Source organism: Jaculus jaculus, chromosome X, assembly GCF_020740685.1.
Source record: "Jaculus jaculus isolate mJacJac1 chromosome X, mJacJac1.mat.Y.cur, whole genome shotgun sequence".
NCBI lineage: Eukaryota > Metazoa > Chordata > Mammalia > Rodentia > Dipodidae > Jaculus > Jaculus jaculus.
Window position 1 is genome coordinate 89,415,367 of NC_059125.1, and position 27,355 is coordinate 89,442,721.

At 35.3% G+C, this 27,355-nt stretch overlaps 1 protein-coding gene across 2 annotated transcripts in view; it reads left to right on the forward strand.

The window, feature by feature from the left end:
• Diaph2 (diaphanous related formin 2) overlaps positions 1-27,355 on the forward strand; it is a 915,994-nt gene that overhangs the window by 272,208 nt on the left and 616,431 nt on the right. For both annotated transcript variants that reach the window (XM_045140096.1, XM_045140097.1), the window contains 2 exons: positions 546-833; positions 4,730-4,844. In XM_045140096.1, coding sequence (XP_044996031.1) covers positions 546-833; positions 4,730-4,844 — 403 coding nt within the window. The remainder of the gene's footprint in view (positions 1-545; positions 834-4,729; positions 4,845-27,355) is intronic.

Sequence of the window (27,355 nt, forward strand, 5' to 3'; positions counted from 1 at the left end):
AGGGTCTGGAGAAGGTACATCTACCCATATATGGAAGACAAAGCATAAGAAGCAAAAGATCCCCTTCACATAAAAGACTAGAGAGGGTTGAGAAATTGTGGAGAACTCAGAAATTAAAGAAAATCATACATGTAATGAAGCTAAAAAATAAATAAGTGAATAACTTAAAGAAAAATCTCAAAGCAAGACTTAAATAGAAGGTAAGCAGGAAAATACCCAGGCAAAAGAAAATATCCCCACTTCCCTGTTTGGCTGGTAAGAGGGAAAGTGCTTTAAACCCTGATGTTAAGGCTCCTTTTTATAGATCAAACACCCAATTTGGTTGAGCCTTGTTTTCAGAATGGACTGTGTAATGAGAGATATGATTGGTTTGTGGACTCAAGTGGCTGAATCAGGAGGGGCCAAGTTCCCTTATTCTAAGTCAGTATGTCATTATACCAAGTAACCAAGTAATTTCATGAACTAATTCTAAGTTCTTGTTCACCTAATCAACCATAATTTATTTTTTCTTAGAATATTTTAAACTTGGATTATTTCTATTTTAGGGAGCTACATCAGCAACTCCAGGTCTTGCTCCACCACCTCCATTGCCTGGGACTGGACCATGTCCTCCACCCCCACCACCCCCACCACCACCGCCACCACTACCTGGAGTAGGTCCTCCTCCTCCACCACCCCCTCCTTTACCTGGTATGCCTGGTATTCCTCCACCACCACCACCCCTTGGAGGAATTCTTCCTCCCCCCGGGGCACCAATTTCTCTACCTTTTGGAATGAAGCAGAAGAAAAAGTATAATCCTGAAGTGTCCATGAAGAGAATAAATTGGTCCAAGGTAATACTATAGATGGAGGGCTTTTTTCCTTTTTTTTTTTTTTTAAGCCTTTGTCTAACCATGATTGCCTATATATTCATGGTAATTTCATTGCTATCTATAAGTGTTGAGTGATATTTGAGATGGTGACTGTTTATGGTATTGCTTTCCTTTGTGAGTTTACCATCTTATGTTCATATTTAAGTTTGTTACCTAGATAACTGAAAAATTCCTAGGGATTAAAATGATGCTCAATGGAAAGATTGTTAGAGCCACAAGTTGGGACATTATGCTTAGCGACATTGCCTCTCCCCCACATCTGACTGCTGCCCCCACAATACATGGCACATAATCCCCATGGGGTTTTCCTGCATCCCTAATAAGGAGGACCTCTTCAGCAAAGGGGAAGGGATGAGGGAAACAATGGTACCAACATGTATTGTTTACATACTAAATGTTACAGTCAGGTTCACATTGCTGGCAGAAATTACCCAACCAATAGCAGCTTTGGGGAAAAAGAGGTTTATTTTGGCTTACAGGCTTGAGAAGGAAGCTGTCTGATGGCAGGGAAAAAGGATGGTATGAGCAGAGGTTGGATATCACTCCCTGGCCGACATCAGGTAGACAACAGGAATAGCCTGTGCCAAACATTAGCAAGGTGGGAGCAGTCTTTAACACCTATAAGCCCACCCCCAACAATATACTACCTCCAGGACTCTTAGATTTCCAATTGCCATCAGCTGGGGAACCTATTATACAAAACACCTAAGTATATGGAGGACACCTGAATCAAGCCACCATATTCTGCCCCTTGTCCCCATAAACTGATATCAATACATGATGTAAAATGTAATGCATTCAGTCCAACTTTAAAACTACCCATAGTTTTTATCAGTATCAATAATGTTGAAACATCCCATACATCCAAGGTATTTTAACTGAGCCATAATACCAAAAAAAAATCCCCCCCCCAAACCCATAAGGGCACAGAATAAACATTCACACTCCAAAAGATGGCATTGGGCATAGCAAAGAAATATTCAGCCAATATAAGATTTGAAACAACCACGAGGAGGGCCTCTTCAGAAAAGGGGCAGGGATGAGGGAATCACTAGTACCAACACGTGTTGTTTACATACTATGTCTGTATCTAAAAAAAATAAAATTTAAAAAAGGATGCCCAAAAGCAAATCAAATCGGTATAACAAAAAATGATTTAAATAGGGCTGGAGTGGTGGTTTAGCAATTGAGGCTATTACCTGCAAAGCCTAAGGATCCAGGTTCAATTCCCCATGTCCCACATTAGCCAGATGCACAAGGGGGCACATGCATCTGGTGTTCATTTGCAGTGGCTGGAGGCCCTGGCATGCCCATTTTCTCCCTTTCTCTGTACCTGCATATTTCTTTATCTGTCTTTCTCTTTAGTAAATAAATAAAATTAAATTAAAACATGTTTTAAATATAGTAATAAATTCAAACAAATTTTTATTTTTTATTAAGTGTTATAACTTTATTATTTTGTTAATATACCTTATGTTTTTATTCTTATAATGATTATTTTTTTTTAAATTTTTATTTATTTATTTTTTTATTTTGAGAGCGACAGACACAGAGAGAAAGACAGATAGAGGGAGAGAGAGAGAATGGGCGCGCCAGGGCTTCCAGCCTCTGCAAACGAACTCCAGACGCGTGCGCCCCCTTGTACATCTGGCTAACGTGGGACCTGGGGAACCGAGCCTCGAACCGGGGTCCTTAGGCTTCACAGGCAAGCGCTTAACCGCTAAGCCATCTCTCCAGCCCTATTTTTTTAGTTTTAAACTTTAGTATGCAATATGTGACAATCTTTACTTATATATGAAAATATTTACTTCTGAATTGTATATTGAATTTTATATTGTTTTATTAATATCAATTAATGTTTCTTGAAAAATTTATTATAAAAATAGTCACAGTCCTCATTAGTGAGAATTTGTTTTCCACTGGAAATATATTTACCTATATCCAAGATTATACTTTAAAAATGCTTTTTTATAGCATATATATGACAAATTAATTTGATCAGAATGATGGCTAAAGTTTTTTATTCTTTTTTAAAAAAATTACATATGTACCGATGCTTTGCTCATAAGCATAAATGATGTTTAAGTGATTTTAAAATGTAGTTATTTTGAATTAGGTGCAGTCTATCAAAATACAGGAACAAGAAACTGTTGGCTCACTTATTTACTAATATACATGTAATATTGTATTTGTTATTTAGCATATATTGTGATGCCACTTACACATTACCAAGCCACCACGGTATACTCAAAATGTATATGTGTGTGTGTGTATATATATATATATATGATTTATTTATTTATTTGCGACAGAGAGGGAGGGAGGGAAATTGAGAATTGGCACACCAGGGAATCTAGCCACTGCAAACAAACTCCAGATTCATGCACCACCATGTGCATCTGCCTTACGTGGGACCTGGAGAATCTAACCTGGGTCCTTAGGCTTCATAGGCAAGTGCCTTAACTGCTAAGTCATCTCTCCAACCCATCAAAATGTGTTATTTTTTTATGTGGAGTTTCAGTGTAGTATTTAAATTCTTTGGAACTAGGCTGCCTAGATTTAACTCTTCCACCAAGCTGGAGCAGCCATATTAAACTTCTGGACCTGTTTCCTTTTCTTTAACATGGAATAAACAATAGGCCCAAAATTAAAGGACTATTATAGGCAATGCATGAGTTAATACTCAAACTACTATCCTGACACATAGTAGGATGTGCCAGCAATTACTATAATTGCCTTTAAGTGATGAACATGGAAAATTTGCATTTCTGAGTATAGGGTCTTTAGTTTATAAATCCTTGGGTCACCTGAACATCATAAGAGTAAGGAAAACAAGGCAGGGTGAGACAAATATATCATGTTTTTCTTATATTTTGAATTTGGACTAAAATTTATATATATATATATATATGTGTGTGTGTGTGTGTGTGTGTGTGTATTTGTGTTTGTATATGACATGAAAGCAGAAGGGACATGTTTTGTGGAGTACTGACGAAAAATGAAGAGTGGGCAATGTGTATTTAATATGAACAGCATACATATTTTGCATGTATGAGATGTTACAGTGGCACTCATTATTTTATATGTTACCTAAAATGATGAAAATAAAATCAAAGTCAGTAAGAATGTATGTGAGATTATTAAAGGTCTTTTAACTGGGCAAGTTTTAAAAATGCACTTTCCTCTATGACCTATTGCTTTTGTGGCCCTTTTTGCACACCAGGAGAATTATACGGGTTCCTCTATGACTGTTCATTTTAAGTGCTATTTTTTACTATTTTAAAATTTTTTGTCTGCTTTGAAATATTATGAATATATTTATTTACAAGAGGGAGAGAGGCAGATACAGAGAGAAAGAGCACACCAGAGTCTTCAGCCACTGGAAACAAACTGCAGAATCATGGGCCACCTTGTACATCTGGCTTATCTGGGGTATCAGACCTGGATCTTTGAACTTTGCAGGCAAGCTCCTTAACTTCTAAGGCATCTCTCCAGCACAAGTGTTATGTTTTAAATAGTTTATTTATTTATTTATTTAAGACATAAAGAGAGAGGTACAGAGAAAATGTGTGTGCCAGGTCCTCCAGCCACTGCATACTAATTCCAGATAAATGTGTTACCTTATGCATCTGACTGTACATGAGTACTGTGTAATGTAACCTCAGTACTTTGACCTTGTTGGCAAGTGCCTTAACCACTAAGCTATCTTTCTAGCCCCTAAATGCTGCTTAGTAAGATTTAAAAGTTGTTGTACTGGATAGATAAAAGCATACTCATTTGTCTTTGTGATCATGAGTTCTTTGAAAATTTAAGTAGGAAGTAATAATACAGAAGCTTATTTTTGTTATTTTCCTCAGATTGAGCCTCAAGACTTGTCTGAGAACTGTTTCTGGCTAAAAGTAAAAGAAGACAAGTTTGAGAATCCAGATCTCTTTGCAAAATTGACCCTGACTTTTGGTACCCATGTAAAAGGTATGTTTTATATTTAAAATATAAATTCTACTTTCTTATATATTATAATTCATTGGCAAAAATTCCTGATGACATGCACATGTATTTACTGGGTAGTATCAAACACAAAGAGATTAACATCTTAAATATATTTTACCCTGTTGATGAAGAAAATGTTTGCCTTTTCTTTGGTTTTTCTTTTATATAAATTTTATACATCTTAAAGAAGGCATAGGGTTTTGTTATTATTTAATATAAATGTCATGCCTCACAAATGGTTGTTTGGTAATGCATGGGGTGACTTTTTGTAATAGAAAATATGAAGGCAGGCGTGGTGGCACATGCCTTTAATCCCAGAACTCGGGAGGCAGAGGTAGGAGGATCACCATGAGTTTGAGGCCACCCTGAGACTCCATAGTGAATTCCTGGTCAGCCTGGGCTAGAGTGAGACCCTACCTTAACAACAACAAAAAAAATTATCACATATTACTAAGGTCAACAGTTTTATTGTTATTGGAATAACATTAATACCATAAGGATTACATGTTTCTTATGAAATGTGTGTTTATCAACTGCTTTCTCAGGATATTTTATAATTTTTGTTATGAGTGTACATTATGCATCAATGTCCAAATCAGGTTCTCAATGTTTGCAGATTTGCTCATAGTCTATTTATGATAACATCCTTCATGTCTTTTGTGTTTTCCACATAATTTTAACAATTCAAGTAATCTCTTTGGCTCATAATCATTGGAATTCATGAATCTTTGGTGTTTTATTTCAACATGTCCGTTTCAGAGATAATTGCAGAAGTGATAATTCAGTTACACATGGATTTCTTTTTATTTGAATGTGTCTTTTCAACTAAGAAATGGAAATAATCTGTATTTTCATGTACTTGGAATTAGTGATTTTGCCATTTATGTGTTTTGTTACAATATATATTTGTAAAAGAGGATAAGGCAAAAAACAGATCTGAGATGATCAGAATAGTCTAATGAATTTTAATATTAAAGGTTCATTTAAGGTTCTCCAGTGATATCAGAAATCACTATTAATGTAATCACTTTTTAAAAAATGGTAATTTTCTGATCACATTCATAGTGCTCATGCTTAGAGCACTATATTCATATAGTAGTTTTTTTTAATGAAAGTTAAATGATCACCTTCACTAAATTTATTTTGAGATTATTTCACATTTGTTTCCTGTGTTAGTCCTAGTCTTTTCCTAGTACAAAACAGCCTGTGATGAATATGTTTCAGTATATAATTTTTGAGCAAATGTGAGACTATCTCTAAATCAATTCTAAAAGTAGAATTTATGCATAAAATTATTCTAGGTTTAATATTTTGAGATACCTTAAAAATTGTCTTCCAAACAGTCTGCTTCAAACTATAATGTACATATGAATACAAATTTAACATCCAAACCCTAAAATCCTAAGTCTGCCAAATTTGACCTCACATGACAGGTTGTAGTAAAATCATAGGCCCACTACTAGGAGCGGGGAGGGGAGAAAAAGGGGATGAATGTTATATATGGAATGAGGTCTCTTTAAAGTTCATTTAATACTTGCAAGAAAATGTCCTCATGAAACCCAGTAAGATGTATGATGAATATATGGTCCTAATAAAGCAAGCCGACTAGAAATGTTGTATAAAGCTATCTTCAGGCTATGAGTATACAATATATATAGAACATAAATAAATTTCTTGTCTGGACTTTGGTCCTATTCTTAAGATATCTCATTATGTTTGCAAACATTCCACCATCTGAGAATAAAATCTGAAAGATGGATCACTTTTTATCCTAAGCATTTTGGATAATAGCTGTTCACATTTTATGTCTTTTTTCACAACCTTTGCTTATCTTACAGATGAAAATGATAAATCATTGTTATATATTTTACATTGTTGAGGGAAGATGAAACAAAGTCTTGTTCTGTTGCTCAGGCTAAGCTGGAATTTACTATTTAGCTCAGAATGTCCTTAAACTTGTGGCTGTGTTCATGCTTCAGCCTTCAAAGTTATAGTATTATAGGCATATGCTCCCAACCTACTTATTTTTTATATTTACAGTGAGGTTGAAAGTCTTCTATACATAGTCCATTTTATTTTATTTTATTTTATTTTTTTAATATTTTATTTATTTATTTGAGAGCGACAGAGACAGAGAGAAAGCTAGATAGAGGGAGAGAGAGAGAGAGAATGGGCGCACCAGGGCTTCCAGCCTCTGCAAACGAACTCCAGACGCGTGCGCCCCCTTGTGCATCTGGCTAACGTGGGACCTGGGGAACCGAGCCTCGAACAGGAGTCCTTAGGCTTCACAGGCGAGCGCTTAACCGCTAAGCCATCTCTCCAGCCCCATAGTCCATTTTATTTTGATGCAGGATCCCACTCTAACCTCAGCTGATCTGGAACTCACTCTGTAGCCTTAGACTGGCCTGAACTCATGGGGTTCCTCTTACTGCAGCCTCCTAAGAGCCATAACAGGCATCCATTTTTAACTTTTGTTTTGGATTCTTCCCACTCTTGATCTTTGCACATTTTCTGATAAACAATTGCTCTTTTGCTTGTTTATTTATTTGAATTAAATTCAACAAGAAACAGATTTTCAAAAGCACAGATTGTGTAGTTTACCAATGAAGAAATTCAGGTTAGAGACAGATAGGTACTGTAAACATCATTACAATGCAGTGCCTCTAAAGGTAGTGCATAATGCTTTATAGTTGAAAAGGTCAGATGAAGTAGTCACACCTACTTGCATTCCACTGGTAGTACATGTAACTTCAATGACTGGATTTTCTCATCCATAAAATGAATAAATCAATGTTTACCTAGACTTTGTGTGAGAATTAAATAAGGTTGTATCTTTAAAGCAGCCATCACAGTCAGTGTTTGTTATCTAGCAGGCACTTAATAAATATTAATTAGCTTTTGTCTTTCATTTATTGGATGCTTTGTAAGTATATGCTTTGTTTAAGTTATTGACAATTGATACAACTGTTAGATCCAGAAGAGATTTTTCTGTTCTATGTGCCATTTGATAGAGCTAATCAGTTATAATGGAAATGATTCTTATTGCTGCTGCCAAAAGCTAATCAATCTGAAGTAAAACCAAACAAGAATCATTCAAATCATGTACTCACTGCTGTGACTGCTGCATTTCCATTCCCCTCAAGTTTAATTCTTTCAATTTTCTATGTGATGTTACTCTTGCTTTCCTATTTGCTTGTTTATGAATGCCAAGAGAGTTATACCTTTCAGTGTCATTAGTTGTACTAAGTTTTATTTTAGAAGGGACATTCAGGAATCAATTAAACAGCATAGATTATCTTATTCAAGAATTTCATAGGGCAAACAACTTTTAATGATACCACACAGCCATTTTGACATAGCATTCCTAAGTATTGATTACCCTGTTGTACTGGCTGAACTTCCTTGTCACTAACAGTGCTTTGATTCATAATTTGGACAATAGATGGCAGGCTCAATAAGAAATCTGCAGGAGACTGTGGCTTTACTGACTTTAGCTGCCCTTCCCTTGCTCTCCTAGCTCGAGGGCATCACTTTCTTCCTCATTCTGCTGCTCATTGCAGCAAGGACAGTAACATTCTGGAATGAGCCACAAACTTGCTGTTTCTAATACCCATTTCCAAAGCTCTTAGACCCAGTGTTCCAAAACCCTTGAGAACCAACCCCTACTGCAAGGCACTTGGAGGGTTGATGTTTTTGTTCTCACTACATGTACTATAAAGCTTTTCTAGTGTGTTTTCTAGTGAATGTTTAAAATTTTAAGTAGCTTAGAATTGCTAAATAGAACAGCTTTTAATATCTATAATATTTAAATATGTAAATATTTAATATGTGAAAGTACCATGAAATTGTACTTTCTGTTTGAATTACTTATTATTACAGAGTTTTAGATAAAATTCCCTTTAAGAATCTATTAAAAGGCAGTTAATTCTACTTTTTGGGGGGTGGGGAATGCATCTTTCATTTCACTTAGCTAGTTTTAGAGTTCCTACTATGTACTTGATACTATACTAAATGTGAAGGAAAGAAATGAATAAGGTCTTATCCATGAAGAAGGGAATTCATAGGAAAATTTTACTATATTTGATCAAGTTATAGTGAATGCTAGAATATATATATTTGAAAGCAGTTGGAAGACAAAATGTAATTGCTTAGATTAGGGAAGAAGGAGACACCAAATTTCTAAAAGAAGTTGTTAGATGAAGTAAATTATCCAAATTCATTTGACCAAAGAAATATTCAGAGATTGTGTACCATTTAGAACCAGAAGACATTTATTGACCAATACAATGCATTGTGAGCAGTGAGCTATTGTAGGCAAAGTATGAGGCAAAATAAAGCATAAACCCTGTTCCCCACCATCTTCAGTTAGGCATCTATCTCATTTGGGCCTGTTCTGAACACTTAGCTACCTGAGATGGGCTACAGCTTGGTTAGTTGTAGTGAGAGGCAACTCAGCTTTTTATTTCAAATATTCAACTCCAATATTACATTTTGACTTTTTGTCTAGGAACTCAAAGTTAGTGAAAACTTCAATCCTATGTCCTCCTATTAATTTAGTAATGGAGGGAGAGATGTTAAAAACAATAGGAAACAACCTGATGTGTTTATATTGTGGAGAGAGGAGACTTGATGGAGAACTTCACAGTGAAGAATCCTGATTTTCCTCTTTGTTCATTAGTGTTACCAGAGCTGCTGATTATAAAACTTGCCTTTAGGCCTGATCCTAAAGACAACCATTACATGGCCCATTTTCATTCATGGTATCTCTGCAAAAATACTAATTTCTAACCCCTTTCCTCTGTATTAGGTACCAATAATTTGCTGATTAGCTCCAGTGTAGATCTTGGTAGATATGTAAGTTAAATAGCAATAGGTGATGGATTGCTAAGTGTGAATAAATGTTAGTCATTTGAGCAAGATATGATCATATTCTGACCAGTACAAATTAACAATCTTCATCTTTAACACTTCTTTTACTTCTTAAATTCTGTGTTCTTTTTAATATATTTCATTATTTAAATAGACCATCATGATGCTGTAATACAGTAAGTATTTCAATGTATTAAACAGCTGTATACACACAAAGGGGTGATTAGTTGAAAAACACACTGTTACTAGTTTAGAATATGCATATGCAACAGTTGGAATTTGTGTGTGTTCGCTAGCTACACTTTGTTCAGTATGATAATATTTGAAGACACATAGCCATTCATGCTATAATTATAGTGTAACTTTCTCTTTAAAATCTACAGTAATTATAGAAAATGGTAATATTATATAAGAAATAAAGTAATGATGTTTAATATTAACTAAATTCAGAATAATAATAAAATATGTAACTTATAACTGCTAATTCTAATTAGAATTTCTAGGGTTCTCTAGAGGCTTCAGGAAGAACAAAGAGTGCATATTTGGAACTTGTGAGCAATTTCTTTGGCTTTAATGTTTCTTGGAGGTAATATGAGAAATAAACATGAGGTTAATAAAATTTAGCTTCTTCAATAATATATTTCTACAATGCAATTTAGCTTTAATAATAACAGAAAATTGAGGTGTGGTAAATACTTCAAATGCATATAAGTGTCATTTTACCATGCTTGAAATATTGGACATAGCATTTAAATTTGGTGGAGCACAGTTTAAAGAAGTACCTACATAAAAACAGTTTTCTTGTAGGATGATAATTGAAAATGAGTTTCTTAGTCTTAAAATCAGCTGGTTGTCTCTGAAGATACCCATTCTTGTTTGATTGCTCAATATAGTTTTCTACATTTAGTGAGGTAATGAAAAGACAAAAGAGTGGTAAAACCTAATTCATCTGTCTCCATAATACAGAAATTCTTGAAATATACTTAAAAATAATGAGATGTCATTCCAAGAATACACACCCCTTATAAAGTAGTAACAAAGTATCCAGTGCAAGCTGGTATCCTAACAAATAATTTGTCATCTTAATGATACCACATGCATTTGTCTGGATTGTCAGCTTTAATATGTGAGGGAACAGATCAAGAAGACTTAATTCTTCCAGATTAATTAAAAATCATCACTTTCCTATCTTTGTGTTGGCTATTATACTAAAACAAAATATCATAAACTGAGTAGCTTATAAATAATAGGAAATTATAAAAATACAAAACAAACAAACATTTTCCCAGTTCTGGTGAAGGCACTACAAGTCATAAGCGATGGCACTTTTAGTGTTCATTATTTCCTTTATGTAAAAGTGTGAATTGTGAATTTATTCATTTGACAGACAAATATGGAGGGATGGAGGGAAGGAGGGGGAGAGAGAGAGAGAAAGAGTGTGTGTGTGTGTGTGTGTGTGTGTGTGTGTGTGTGTGTGTGTGAGAGAGAGAGAGAGAGAGAGAGAGAGAGAGAGAGAGAGAGAGAGAGAGAGAAAGAAAGAATGAACATGCCAAGGCCTCCAGCCATTGCAAATGAGCTCCAGACAATAATTTTGAAGCTTTCTTGATTGGAAGGCAGATATTTATCTCAATATTCTCTATGTGGAGGCTTATAATTTAAAGTTGACACGTCTCATTTCAAAAATTCATAATTCAGGGCTGTAGAGATGGCTTAGAGGTGTGCCCCCTTGTGCATCTGGCTAACGTGGGTCCGGGGGAATTGAATCTGGGTCCTTTGGCTTTGCAGGCAAACACCTTAACCCCTAAATTGTTTTACATGTTGGTGATAGTATACTTATTACATTACTGATGTTATAAATACCAATACTACAGTGACAACTAATAATAGCATTAATAGGATATTTAGGAAACTGTCTCAAGTGCTATAAGTGTTTTAAATCTTTATTTTATCTGGCCCTCATATCAACTCTAAGCAATTATATTTTATAGTTGTATAAACTCAGAATATGGAAGAATATAGAATATATCTTCTCATAATGCTAGTAAATGGCAAGAATGAGAACTGAGCCCAGATTTATTCTTAATCACTTCCCTATGATACAGCAATGCCATTTAAAGTCTTTTATGTTCTAGCTATCTGTACATTTTTTCATAGCTAATAAATATCCTTTTCACATAATTAATAATCAAGTTTCACATATATTTATTATCTTATGAAATGTGTTATCCTATAACCCTGGAACTTAACACAGTTCTTCATAGAAGAAGCCAAATTGAGGAAGTTGTATGTTATCCTCTGTAGGAAATAAAATTATTCTGGCTATGACTAAGATTTTAGTCATTTCATGTATGGCACTTGCCACTGATAAGACATTTTTATGACTTGGGATGCTTCTTCTTATAAGAAATGAAGTAATGCTATTTTCATATGATTACTTATTTAGGAATAATGTGTTAGTGTGTGTGGGATACTCTAATGAAACCAATTATTCATTAGGCTTTTTAAGGATTTAATTATAACATTATAGACCTGTTTAGCTTTTAAAATATTGCCTTATTGACATATGTGTTAGTGAGACTCAGTTTCACTAAACATTATTTAGATTACAGTAATCCGTCATCTTTTTGGATATGTTTATGTAATATGCTTGGTATATGTTCATTTGTATGTGTATGTAGATATGCATTCCCAGCATGCACTTGTGTGGAGGCCAGAAGATAATGATATATTTCCTTCTCTAACTCTTCTGTCTTATTTCCCTGAGAAAACACCCTGTTTTGCAGTTATACTGGCTACCCAGTGAGCCCCATGGAACCTCCTTGTCTCTGACTGCTTTCATTTTAAGTTACAGTCAAGCATCAATATGCATAGATTCTTAGGTGCATTGTCCCTTGAATTCATGGTCTCCTGCTGGTGCAGCAAGCAGTCTTGCTCCATGATTCATCTCCACAGCCCCTAGATATTCTTTAGATAACATTTGAAAAGAAAACAAATCACATTCATATTTGAGGTCATTGTTACAGGTAAATTAGTCTTATTTTGAGAAATATAAACTATAGTGGATGTGATATAAAGTTTACTATTGGTACTTAAAACAACAAAAGTTCTATTATTGAATATTAAACTAGTCCTAGACTGTACCTTGTGTAAGAGGTATGAACAAGAAGTTTGTCAGTTCTATGAAATATATTTAATTTAAATAAATATTGGGCTGGAGAGATGGCTTAGCAATTAAGGCAATTGCAAGCAAACCCTAAGGACCTGAGTTTGAGTACCCACATAAAGACACATGCACAAAGTGGCACATGTGTCTATAGTTTTTTTGTAGTTTTGAGAGACCTTGGCATGCCAACATTTTTTTTTTCCTCTCTCTCTATCAGTCTCTCTGTCAGAAAAGTAAATAAATGAAATATTTTAAACAAATCTAAATCAGGTAACTGTTTTCATACATTATATGTGAGTAATCTTTTTGAGCCAGTCAGTTGAGAATACCTCTTTTTAATGGGTTCTCAAAAGTACATGAACATTAGATTCCCTATGATAATTGATGCAATAATTATCATTGATGTTATTATATTAGGACACTTTTTAATATCTTATCATGTGTTGATTGACTCTACTAATTTTTTTTTAATGTCATTCCCATCTCTGGAAAAAAACAACAACAAAAATTACCCCCACCAAGCCCCATTTATTTTCTCATACTATCAGGAATCTTGGCAGATCTCAGCAGAGATTTTGTCTGGATTGTGGTCTCATCCAAAGGCCTGTCTGGGTAATGATTTATTTCTGGACTTATAATATCTACCATTGATGACAGGATTTAGTTTTTCACAGGCTGTTGAAGTATAAGGCTTCTGTTCTCTTTGTTGGCTGCTGTCCAGAAGCTGAGCTTAGTTCCTTGCTTGTGGACCTTGAAGTGCAACAGCTTACATAATGCAATTTGGCCTATCAAACAGTTCAGAAAAAGAAAGAGTAAAATAAAAATGAAAGCAACAAGGTATTCCCAATATTTTGTAGCCTAAGATCTTTATAGTTAGAAGATACTATCAAGACCCAGTCCTCAAGTCAAGATCAGTAAATGCATGAATCTTATAATGCAGGAATCTTTTGCATGTCATTTCAAAAATTGTCTTCTACATGGATATATGTGCTGTGATTCATCAGTAATTACAAGTGCTATGATGACTCTTTATTTGGAAATTTAAAAGAACCCCAGTTCATTTCATTCACTTCAGTCATGTTTTGTCTTGTTCATGACAGTCCCATGGCTGGAATATTTCAGTGTGTATTTATGTCGTTCCATTGCTTTCCAAGGTTGTCTTTTCACCCCTGTTGAATTATACATGGACTGAACTCCTTTTTTTTTTTTCTGGAACAGACATGCTATAAGAATTTGCAGGTTCTTTGTGAACATGCATTTAGTAGCTGTGTGTGTATATGTGTGTACCCATGAGCATGTAGGTTATATTCTCTGCACACATGCTCAGTTCAGAGGATATCAAGTATTCTGCTCAATCACTCTCTTCCTTATCTCCTTGAAATGGTCTCATTTTGGCTACAGTGACAGACCAGTGAGCCCTAGGGATCCTCTTGTCTCTAATACACTCAGAACTAGAGTTTGAGACATGTGCAGCTGTGTCCACCTTTTTAGGTTGATGCTTAGGAACAGGATACAGCAAGAGAGGATACAGCAAGAGCTCTTACCCACTCATATGTCCCTTTCGCCCTTCATCTTTCCTCAGAAAATACTGTTTATAATGTGCTATCATTGTCTTCATTTTGGTACCCAATGTATACACTGATTTCTTCAAGTCTGGAAGTCGTATTGCTATATTCTTCACTCTACTTTCTTAGCATTAACTACAACTTCTGGGAAGTATACGTCTCAAAGTCTGTTGAGCAATTATGCAAATTATTTACAATTATGTACAATTCATTTTGTAATATCAAGACTAATAAACTAAAGTAGCCTACACAGTAAGAATTCAACATGCCTTCATTTAGAAGTTCAGACATACATACATGTACATTTATATATTGTGATTTTTAGTAGTTAATCACTAACTGGAAGGATATTCACCTTGTGTACCTGGCTAACCTGGGTCCTGTAGAATTGAATCCGGAACCTTAGGCTTTCTAGGCCAGTATCTTAATTACTGACCCATCGCTGCAGCCCAACTTTGTCTCTTTTTGCTCAGTAGATTTTTAATGTTAATTTGCACATTTACATTTCTATGGTTTAGTAATTCACTTCATTCAGAGATTTCTAATTGTCCTCCTATTTATTTGAAATAATATTCATTTGTTTGAGAGAGAGAGACAGAGAGAGAGGCTTTGGGTGGAGAAAATGGGAGTGCCAGGGCTTCCAGCCACTGGAAACAAACTCCAGACACATGCACTACCTTGTGCTTCTAGCTTAAATGGGCCCTGGGACCTAGAACATGGGTCCTTAGGCTTCACAGGCAAATGCCTTAACCACTAAACCATTTCTCCAATCTCATCCTTTTTAAAACAATACTAATCTTGTATTTTATTATGTTTCTTAAAATATTTCAAATGGGAAAGTTACATTTTATTTTTAAAAGTGGGCTGTGATTTGTCCAATGAAGTTATTTTTTTTCCATAATTTGAGGTAGGACTCACTGTTTAGCCCAGGCTAACCTCACACTTGTGATCCTTTTGCTTTAGCAGCCTACTGCTAAATTTATAGGACGACACCCTCATCTCAGTCTAATAAAGTTGTAAAAATGCATGGTGACCCAATTAAATGTATAGAGTTGTAGTGTATTGAAACAAATGCTATTTTGTGATTTGTTGTTTGTATTATAAGGAAAATGTTCAATTTCTTGTTGTTACTTAAAGAACTATAAAATATAAAATTCAATAAAATTGAATAACTATCAGAAAGGTTTTGTGGAAATGAAGATAATTTTATATCATAGATGCATAATAAAATCAACAGTTTCAACAGTTATACTTGTTAATTTTTGTTGTATGCTAGTTTCTTTGTGAAGTGTCTTACATAGATTGCATCATTTAGTTTTGTTGTCTACCTTAAGCTGTAGATAATATTAATGAATACATTGTGCTGCTGAGTAAGGAATTGAAGCTCCAGCAGGCTGATCACATAGCTTGCATGCTTCATAACTTTGCTGTCTGTGCTATACAAGCAAAAACATGAAATAGGCTGAATTAGCATATGTTTCAATCCACTGTCCCATAGTTGTAAACACTGCTGCCTCTCTCTGTTCTGTAACTATGTTCATTAAAGCTCCATTACCAGAAAACTCCATTCAAGACTCTACCTCCACACTATTATGTGTCCCACAGGACAAGACCTCACTAGTATGTTTGAATTCTTATCGTTTGATGTACTGTCTTCTTGACTATCTACCTATCCAACTCTATCTTATGTAAGATAATAGTGTATTTCTATTAATTGGTCCTAGTAAAAACTAGACTAATAAAGAGACACAACTGAATGCATCAATTTTCCTGCCAAATGGTTTACAGTGTCTCAAAATCTACCTCCTTATATAAAATTAATCAGGGAAGGGAAAAATTATTTATGTTTTAAGCTACCCATGCTTAAGCCCATAATTCATGTGTGACCTGCCTTTCACTTATCATAGCCAAATGTTAATATTAACCTGATATTCCCATGCCTACCAGCACCATGTTCTCATACTGCTTGACATCTGGTTATATATGTTTAAGGATCATAATTCTTAATTTACTTTTGGAGGAGCCTAAGTAAAATATGGTTACATTCAAATGGCAAATATAGCTATTGTGATTTATCAATGTTTCCTCTATTGGAATACCTTATTGAGTGTTGCCTGTGTCTGGCTCCATGTGATAAGAATAGACTGATAGCGTGATCCTTGCAACATATGAGGGATATTTTATCTTCTAGAATGCCAAAGAAGTAACGAAAGTTACTTCTCTGTGACATGTGATTCAATTAGGATAACTATAATTCTCTTGGAAAGGAATAGCACATATGATTAAGTACCTTTTGCTACATTCACAGCAATAATAATGATGCTATCAATCCTCTCATAAGTTGTACTTAGTCTTTGTTCCTTCAGTATCCAGCGACATTGCTGTTAATTACTGGTCTTTTCATTCTATTATACATGGTTTTGTTTCTATTATACATGGTTTTGTTTCTTCAGTGTTGACAATTTAAGTATTTTAATAATTGTTTTATTAAATATTACTATATTGTCACTATTTTTTACTCTCCTAAGAAGAGTTCCAAAGAGATTTGTTTTTTACAAGTTCACTTCTAATTTTAATTCATAAAAAACATGTTTTTGGTAGTGTTGTCATCTGGGAATTTATTATGCCTTTTACTAACAGTGGTCAGCATTGAAACTTGATGCTACCCGTATACTTAATAGGACATGATGCTGTTTTGATTCCTGAAATAATGGTTGTAATAATCTCATCATTTCATCTGTCTGTGGGCAACTGTTCCTATGACCAGTACAATTTATGATGACAATGGGCCAGTAGCAGAGTGAGGGCCCATAATATAAAAGAAAGCTATCTGAAAAGTTAAGCATGAAGTTCATGACCTTGGTGGTATTAATGTGTTCAGATCATTATAAGCAGCACACTACAACTAGGTGCATCTGATGGCAAAGATAACCAAAACTGTCCACTATGCAAAGCAGACTTTTCTATAGTAGGTATGAACTCAATATTGTTTGCAGTTCCTGAGAATAGCTCAGTGTAGGGCTTTTCGATTGCATAATATTGAAGAATTTTGAAAGGGATTTCTGAGGCTACTTTATGAAATTAAGTCCTTTCCAAAAAACAAAATATAGCAAAGTCTAATTAATCTTATTTTCATTTTATGGGAATAATTAAACATGTTTTAGTATATTTATTAAGAAATAATCACTTATATTATGCCTTTTCAAAATTATCCTGGTGATATGTAATCATGTTCACTTTGTCAATTATAATTCCTGTCTCTACACACTCAGAAATATTGAGGGAATAATTATTATTATAATTTCTTTCACATTTAATAATTTTTTGAATATACTATTATCAATATTCTTGGTGGACAAAGTATAATTATGTGTCAGAGTTTACATATCATATAATACTTCCTTGGGAATTATTACCAATAAATTAGTTTAATTAGAAAGGACCCTAATTAGAGCTTAATATGTACAATGTAAAAAGTTTGCTTTTAGTTTTGTGGATTTTATAAATAGTTATGAGTGGGTTATACCAATTATAATTGCTGTTTACATTATCCTAGAATAAAGGTCAGAAAAATGCATTGTCAAAGATAATTTTTAATTTTGTCACAAGGTACCAAAAAATAGAAATGTCTTTGGAAATATGTCAATTCTCCATTCATAATTTTATTCTGGGTCACATATTGTAATTCACACATTTACCATTGAATTCCTTCTTGGTAATAAACATTTACATATATGTATGATAATTTATTGTTTAATTCCTCATCATTAGCATTAACTATCATATTATTGGTCAGATTCTAACACCTGAAACTTAATGTGGTCAGAATTGTAATAAATATATATAAATTAATTCTTCCAACTCTGTTAGAGTCTCTTATTGAGTAAATAGTCTATTGAATATAGAGTAGTCTATATTCACTTGCCACTAGGCATTTGCCAACCTGAAATAATCATGTGAACTAGAAATTCATCTAAAAAGAAAATGAATGTCATAGACAGAAATGAGATGATTCATAAAGTATTTTACATACATTCTACTGAACATATTACATGCATTAACTCATTTAATCCTCATGACAGAAATCTATAAGATAATGTTATTTCTAATTATATAGATGAGATACAGAAGTAACAGGAAGTTTCATAGACTTCACAACATACCATACTTCATAACATAGCAGTGAAAGTCAAACCAACATTTTTAATTTTTTTTTGAAATTATTATCATTATTAACAACCTATTTCATATGTATACATCAGTGCCAGTGTGAAGGAGACAGACCCTGAGGATACTCATCAGTGACCAAAGCAGACATTCTTAACTACTATACAAAATACAGTTCATCCTCATGATATGAATTACATACTCCCACTCCTTTTACCTTATAAATGTCCTGTCAGGTGGAAGTTTATTTGGAAGCAAGATAGGGTGTGCCATTATGGGGAGAGAGTTCATATTGATAGGTGATAAACTCTAATGGCAAGTTTCCCAATTGGCTACATTTATGTATCTCCAGTTTGTTTGTTTGTTTGTTTGTTTTTCTGAGTCTGAACAGTATTATGAGTTCTTGGCATTGAAGAAGAGGTCTCTGGAATCAAATATTGAGCATGGTACTTGTACTTTTGAGAAAATATGAAAACCCCTAACAATGTTGCTATTGTCTTAAACCCTCCAGTTGAAATTCTTACATAAAAGTGTTTGCTACTGCCATTCTTCTAAAGGAAGTGTTTCACCATTTGTTTAGAAGAAAACTAAGGTTATTTTGCATTTTTACTGTTTTATCAAAGAACGGTGATTATGAACTAATACTAACCAAATCTTGCATTTTCTGATATGTCCTACTATTCTTCTTTACTAAAAAGAGGGGCTGTATGTAATTAAATTCTGTCAGCAATGCTTTTAAGCTTTCCTGTAGGCTTCCAGTTCTTTTTTTTTTTCCCCCATGGTTTCTGTATTTATATTTCTTTTTTTTTTAATTAATCAGTTTTGTATTCAGCAAATGCAGGCAGTTTGGTACCATTATTAGGCTCATCTGTGACCTACCCCCCTCCCCACTGACCCCTCCTTGTTGAGGTATATGGGTCCTGCATTATGGAGTTAGTCCACAGTTATGGGTAAGATAAAGGTCTTTGCATATCATGATCCAACCTGTGGCTATGACATTCTTTCCTCCCCTTCTTCCGCTAAATTTCCCTGAGCCATGTTGGTTTCATTTTTGGTCTGCTTCAGTGCTGAGGTGTTGGGGCCCTCTGAGGCTCTGGCTCTCTGATTTGGTAGGAGTTGATTTTTCTCTGTGTTGGTCTCCTTCTCCCTCGTGCTGGCATCCGGTTCATCAGGAAAACATCACCCTTGCTTTTTTCGCCACTTTTTCTTAGTTTCAGCCGGGGCCCTTTTGAGGTATGATGGGGTGGCTCTCTCCTTAGGATCTACATCTATGTAAAAAAGAGAAGCAGATTCTCCAATGGAGAGTAAGTTAGCACCAGGACAAATGAGATAACTCTTACTTTTTTTTTTAATAGAGAATTTAATAGGCCCTTTTGTAGCCCATGATTGATGATAGCTTGATATTGGAGAGTGGGCTTATGTTTGGGTATGGTTCTGACTTGTTTCCCAGCTCCAGCTAAGGGTCCCTTACCACTGAGGGGATCAGTTAGCCAAATCAAGAGCAGTTGGTTCCCCACCATGGCTGTGTGCCACTATTGCACTTGTGTGGGCATCACATCAGGATATTTGCTGCTCAGTCAGACACTGGAGATGGTAGGATCATGTCTAACCTAAATCTTCTACATCTTCCCTCCCTTCCTCTCCCTCTCGCTCTTGTCTCTGTAACTCTTGTATATTAGTTATTTTTTTCCTCATTTTCATAGTGGTCACTAACCTGTAACTCCCAGTACCAGCATGGGGCTATCATCCACAATGTGCTTTTGATCAGAGAAACCTACAAGGTTTTCTAAAAGAATGACAGATTTTTGTCAGAGTACTTGATGACCCACCAAAGGTTAGTGGTAAGACCCTACTGCTGAAGACACCATATGCAGCTGACACTTAAAATGGAATGGCTTGGCTTGAAGCTGGAAGAGAGTCAGTCCCCAGACAGTCAGCGCGTCTAGTGCCAGAAGGTGCTACATGGACAACTGGGGGAAAATGACCAATATCTGTCCAAGGAACTCATGGCTTCTAGTTCTTATGACTGTTCGAAATCCTATCATCTTAGTACCTAAATTATATGATTATACCTGTAATGAAAATATCAATGATTTCCTAATAGTTTATTTAAGTGCAAGTTCGAGTTTCATCTGGCCATTCAGAAATGTTTGCTAAGAGGAGACAGTTATACTTGCAAGTATGGCAACATGCATTTTATTTATTTATTTATTATTAACAACATATTTTATATGGATACATCATGTGTTAGTACTCTGTTTTCTCTCATCCCTGCCCACATTTTGCTGAATGAAAGGATTAATATGTCAACTTTGGAACCTTTTTTGTACTATTTTTTTATGTATAAATTTCTCTTGGTCTCCATTTGTTGTTTCTTTTCACACACATATATATATTTGACTGTGTGTGTGTGTATATATATATTTGACAACTTCTATACTTACAGACAACAAACCATGGTATTTCCCTCCTCTTCCCTTCTTTCTCCTTCATAGCTCTGCTCTCCATCATATCCCCTCCCTCTATTAGTCTCTCTTTTAATTTGATGTCATCATCTTTTTCTTCTATTGTGAGGGTCTTCTGTAGGTATTGCTAGGCACTGTGAGCACATGGAAATTGAGTCAAATTTCTGTCCGGACAGTTGGATTTAAGGAGTGGCACCCTTCCTTTGGCTCTTACATTCTTTCAGCCACCTCTTTCACAGTGGACCCAGAGCATTGGAGGGTGTGAGATGTTTCTGTGCTGCACAGTCCTCTGTCCTTTCTTCTCAGCACTATGTTGACTTTTGGGTCATCCCAGTGGTCATCACCATCTGAAAGGAGAAGCTTCTCTAACCAGAAGTGAGAGTAGCATTAATATATGAATAGGAACATTAAGTGTAGTGTATTCAGGGCAATTTGGTGAGAGCAATATATGCATTTATCTAGACAAGAGCAGGCTTTATCACCCTAAGGCTCATGACCTCCCCTGCCTTAGCCTTTTGATTAGGAAAATTTTCAGTGCCAAAGATGGGATAATTTCCAGTGAGTTGTTGGCCAGGGAGGTCCCTTGTGCATCCAAAACATTGTAGACTATTGCCAAGGCCCTTGGTTTTCCATGAGAAAGAGATAGTAAGACCCTATTGCTGAAGACTTCACATGCCTGAGTGGCAAAGTCACTGAGAAATCAATCTGGTGTTGAGCAGAAAACCTTGTCCTTGTAGCTCAGCCAACTGAAAGCTGGAAAAACCTGCACTGTATGCAGCCTCATGGGATACAAAAGTCATCAGCGGTGAAAACAGTGGACACTGGAAACCTCAAGTTTGGCCAGACAGGTCAAATGACTGAACGAGTGCAATAGTGGCCTGACTGCTCTGGGGGAAACCAACTGTTCTCTAATTGAACTGAAGGCCTACTCCATGGGAGAGAATACATGTCTGGTACTGAATACCTAATCAAAAACCTATGGCAGGGGAGGTTTTGTACTATTTCAAACAGATTACTTTAAAGGTTGTTTGAAATTGTAAGATATAGGAGCCAGGCATGGTGGCACACACCTTTAATCCCAGCACTCGGGAGGCAGATTTAGGAGGATGGCCATGAGTTCGAGGCCACCCTGAGACTCCATAGTGAATTCCAGGTCAGCCTGGGCTAGAGTGAGACCCTATCTCGAAAAACCAAAAAAAAAAAAAAAAAAAGAAAGAAAGAAAGAAAAAGTAAAATATAGGGAATGAAGGGATGTCTCAGCAGTTAAGGCACTTGATTGCAAAACCGAACAACCCAAGTTAGATTACCCAGTAGCCACATAAAGCCTGATGCACAAAGTGGCACATGCATCTGGAGTTTGTTTTCAATAGCTGGAAGCCCTGACATGCCCATTCTCTCTTAGTATCTGTCTTAGTATCTGTCTGTCTGTCTGTCTATCTATCTATCTATCTATCTATCTATCTCTGCTTGAAAATAAATAAAATATTTCAAAAATATAAATTAGGAAAGTTAATTTCATTTTACTACTTAAAAGGAAGTGAGTTAATAAATTGAAATTGTAAAATGCTTTATTTTGTATATGAAAACCATGTCATCATTTGTAAGATCCTTCTTTTTAAGATTTCATTATTTGTTCACTATTGGGAATCTTTTCTAATTTTCTAAACATTCCATCTTTTTCTCAACCTGAACCATATCTAGCATTATCTTCATAAACCATCATGACATTTCAGAGAACACATGGACAAACAAATATTAACCAGTATTCATGAACTTGCACACTCCTTTTTATGCATTATCCAACACTGTAAACCACTAGAAAATTGAATGGAGTTTTCACTTGATGTTTTGAACAGGGAAAGTTTAGAGGGGCATTGATATTGCACATTAAACATGTTTTTTATCCACTTTTCACAAGCCTACCCTGACATTCAGGAAATGAAGTTAAAATGGCAAAATGATCATTCTGAAGGTTCACAATCTTATAGATAAGAAATTACCTACTATTTTGAAGAACATTTTCTCAGCCATATCACTGCAAAGTCCAGATGCCTAACACTGGAAAACCAATTTTTAAGTAGTCAGGTCCCAACAGTTCTCTTGTTTTAAGTAATTGATTTTGTGGTAGTAGCAGAGAGTGGGGAGGTCATAGAGATGAAGCATGGGCTTTTTGGGAAGTTTGTGCCTAGCTGCCTATGCATGTCAACATTCGAAAATCTTGCTGCATGGAAGCCAAGAGGAATCTGTCAGGAAAAGGTGTATTCCCCCATATCAGCTCATGAGACATCCTGTTAGTGACACATGTTCCTTCCTTCAAAACAAAAAAATCAAAAAACAGATTTATGCATTGGTGTAAAACTTGGCATAAATACCCTTTCCAACTGGACCAGAAGTATGTGGTTTTATAAAAATAGTATTTCCCAAAATCATCAATAATCCACACCATCTTCAGCTCCTTGTGCCTTATCTCTTTGAGAATCAGCTTTCTTCTTTGGGGTATACCCTCTACCTTTTTTGCAGGGACACTTTTTCACTTTTTTTTTTTTTTTTTGGCTTGGACTCTGGTTCTGAAAGAGCTAGTTTAACAGGCTGCCTTGTAGATCTTCTGTGTGCCTCATCCTCCTTCCTTTACCTTGGTTCATTCTCCTATAACACCCTCTTCAGCCTGTCTTTTGGTGCAAGGTCAGGGAAAGGACATAGGTGCTGAACATGGGAATGCAAGGTCATGTGGCCTCAGTTGGACCAGGGGTAATCTGACTTCACTTTCTTCCTTGTCATTTCCAACTTTGAATTAGGATTAGATTGGATGAGTTAGATGAAAGATTTCCAAAACTGAGTTATTGCAAATAAGGTTACTTAATGACTTGTGATAGCCTACACAGTGACTAATTTACTATAGAAATGAAGTAATCACATTATCCTAGCAATTCTTCCAAGCTGCCAATGAGGCTGTCCTCCTTATCTAATTTGTTCATTCAACAGATTTGTATTGAGTTTTTATCATAGTCTATACACTGCTATTTTTCATAGAATGCTTATTATTCCATTTGGCCTGTGATCCACAGAATGACTAACTGAAAGCTCAGTGGTATAAACAAAATTTACCGTGTTTTGTCCCAGAAGAATCCTTGTTTGTCTCCTCTTTAGGCCCAGCTTACTCATTTAAGTTCTAGCAATGTATTTCTTCCTATTCCCTTAAGGGATTTAGAGTCCAAATAATTATTTTTTGTAGAGATGATTTATATTTGGTTAAATTGTTGTGTGCTAACTCAACCATGATATAATATGAAAGTTGTCTTACAAAGGCCTTCTGCTTAGTTCTTCTCGGATATGAGGCTTATTTTTAGTTTCTTTTTCCTATTGCTTTGTTTGTTTGTTTGTTTGTTATTTTCAAGTAGCATCTCTTTCTAATCCAGGCTGACCTGGAATTCACTGTGCAATCTGTCAGGGTGGACTCGAACTCTCATGATTCTCCTGCCTCTGCCTCCTGAGTGCTGGGATTAAAGGCATGTGCCACTATACCAGGCTGTCTATTGCTTTATTTAATGCAACATAATAAAAAACTACAGTGAACTCTAAGTTTGAGTCATAGATTGAACCTTAGAAAGGGAATAAACACCAAAAGCTTAATTAAGATAATGACCTTGCAATGCTTGGTACTACCTACACAAGACCATCATAATAGGAGAAAAAATGATGACATCAAAATAAAATAAATAGGGCTGGAGATATGGCTTAACCGTTAAGGCACTTGCCTGTGAAGCCTGAGGAGTCAGGTTCGATTCTCCAGGTCCCATGTAAACCAGATGCACATGGTGGCGCATACATCTGGAGTTTGTTTGCAGTGGCTACAGGCCCTAGCACGTTCATTCTTTCTCTGTCCCCCTCTCTATATCCCAAATAAAAATAAATGAAAAAAAAATTTAAAAAGTAAAAAATAAAATAAAATAAATAAACTAATTGAGAGGCAAAGGGGATATGATAGAGAGTGGATTTGTTAAGGGTAAAGTGGGGGCATGGAGGGAATTATCATGATTTATTGTCTAAAATTATGGAAGTTGTCTAAAATAAAATCATGGAATAGGATACAATAGAGAAAAACATACAAGAAATACTGATGAGTGGCTCAGTGGTTAAAGGCACTGGTTTGCAAAACCTGATGGTCTAGGTTTTATTTCACAGTGTCCATCTATACCCATATGCACGGAATAATGTATACATCTGCATTTCATTTTCAGTGGCAAGAGGCACTGATGTTTCCATTTTCTCTCTCCATCTCCCTCCCCTCTCTCTTTTTCTTTCCCTCCCTCCCTAGTAAATCAGTAAAGGAAAATATTTTTTTTAAGGTAATGAGGAATGTATATAACATCCATGCCACTTCTGTAGGGATTCATTTTATGAAATTAATAATTACTTTTAGTTCGAAGTCACTATTTATATTTTCTGAAAATGCATTTTATTTATTTTCATGCAAGTCATGTACTATACCATCTATCAGAAATGAGTCTTATTTTTAATATTTTAAAAAATTACTTATTTATTTACAAGGAGAGAGAGAATGGGAATGGGTTTACCAAGACCTAGTACTACTGCAAATGAACTCCAGACACATGCACCACTTTATACATCTGGCTTTGTGTGGGTACTCAGGAATCAAACCCAGGCAGTCAGGCTTTGAAAATGAGTGCTTTTAGCCACTGTGTTATCTCCCCAGCAAGTAAGAGATTTATTTATTTGTTTATGTTTTTTGAGGTAGGTTCTCACTCTGTCTTATGATGACCTAGAATTTATTCTGTAGCACTGGGCTGTCCTTGAACTAATGGTACTGTTCCTACCTCTACCTCCCAAGTGCTGAAATTAAAGGCATGTGCCACCTTGTCAGGCCATCTTTTATAATAACCAGTAAATTTATGCATGACTAGTTATATTCACACACATATACATACATACATACATACATACATACATACATACATACATACATACGGAGAGAATCTATTCTTTGTTAGATTCTAGGATAGGCTTTGGAGGATATAACAGTTTTTAGTTTTTTTTTAGCTTTTAGAATTTACTGTTTAACAGAAAATGCACAATAACCATGTAATTAAAGTACTATGAAGTTCAAAGACTGTTAACTGCTCTCAACAAGGTAGCACGAGAGAGCTGTACTTAGGAGTGGGGTTTGGTATGATTTTAAAGGAAAATAATTAAAGTAAAATGAACTTGGTAGTTATGAACATATTAAAAATCAGAAACCAAAAGAATTCATTGATCCATTGGATACTTAAAACCAAACAAGTTTTGGGGTCTAATTGAAAGATAGAACCATGCAATGAATTTACCATTCCAGGAACCAGTTCCAAAAATGCTGAAGAAAATAGTGTTGAATGAAAAACATATTAAAATAATGGGATTATAAAGCCAGGTCACTTTTGTATGCTATGCTGATACTTTCCGTAGGTAATAAGTATAGGACATGTTGAACTTAGAATCAGTTCAGTGTTTATACAAAGGCATAAACCAGTGGGCTTTAACATTAACCTTTCTGCTGCAATTTATTTGACTATGAATCCAACTGTTTTCTTTCCCTCATAAATATTTGGTAAAATTTTCTAAATATATCTTTTGGATTATTTCAAGTTGCAGTCATTCAGGATTCTAGGCATGGATTAATTACAAGTTGCACAATTTGCTCAGTGATGAGATGGTTTTATTTTCATTCCCATTAGTCTATTAAGAGTTTCACATCCTATATTGCCTTGGGCTATTGAGAATACATTGATAAAAAACAACACATAAACTATGATCCCATGGGGAATACCTGCAACCCTACTGGGGAGTGTCCCCAACAGAAGAGGGCAGGGATGAAGGAAAAGAAGGTACCAACACATGATGTATCCATACGAAACATCTTAATAATAACAATCATAAACATTAAAAAAAAACCTTCTGGTTCACAGGAAAACATCACCCTTGCTTATTTCGCCAGTTGTCCTTAGTTTCAGTTGGGCCCCTTTTGAGGTATGTTGGGGCAGCTCTCTTCTTAGGATCTGCATCTATCTGGAAAAGAGAAGCAGATTCTCCAACGGAGAGTAAGTTAGCACCCGGAAAATTGAGATAACACTTACTTTTTTGATAGACAGTTTGATAGGTGTAGGCCCTCTTATACCCCATGATTGATGGTAGCTTGATATTGTAGAGTGGGCTTGTGTTTGGGTATGGTTCTGACAGAGAAAAATCAACTCCTACCAAATCAGAGAGCCA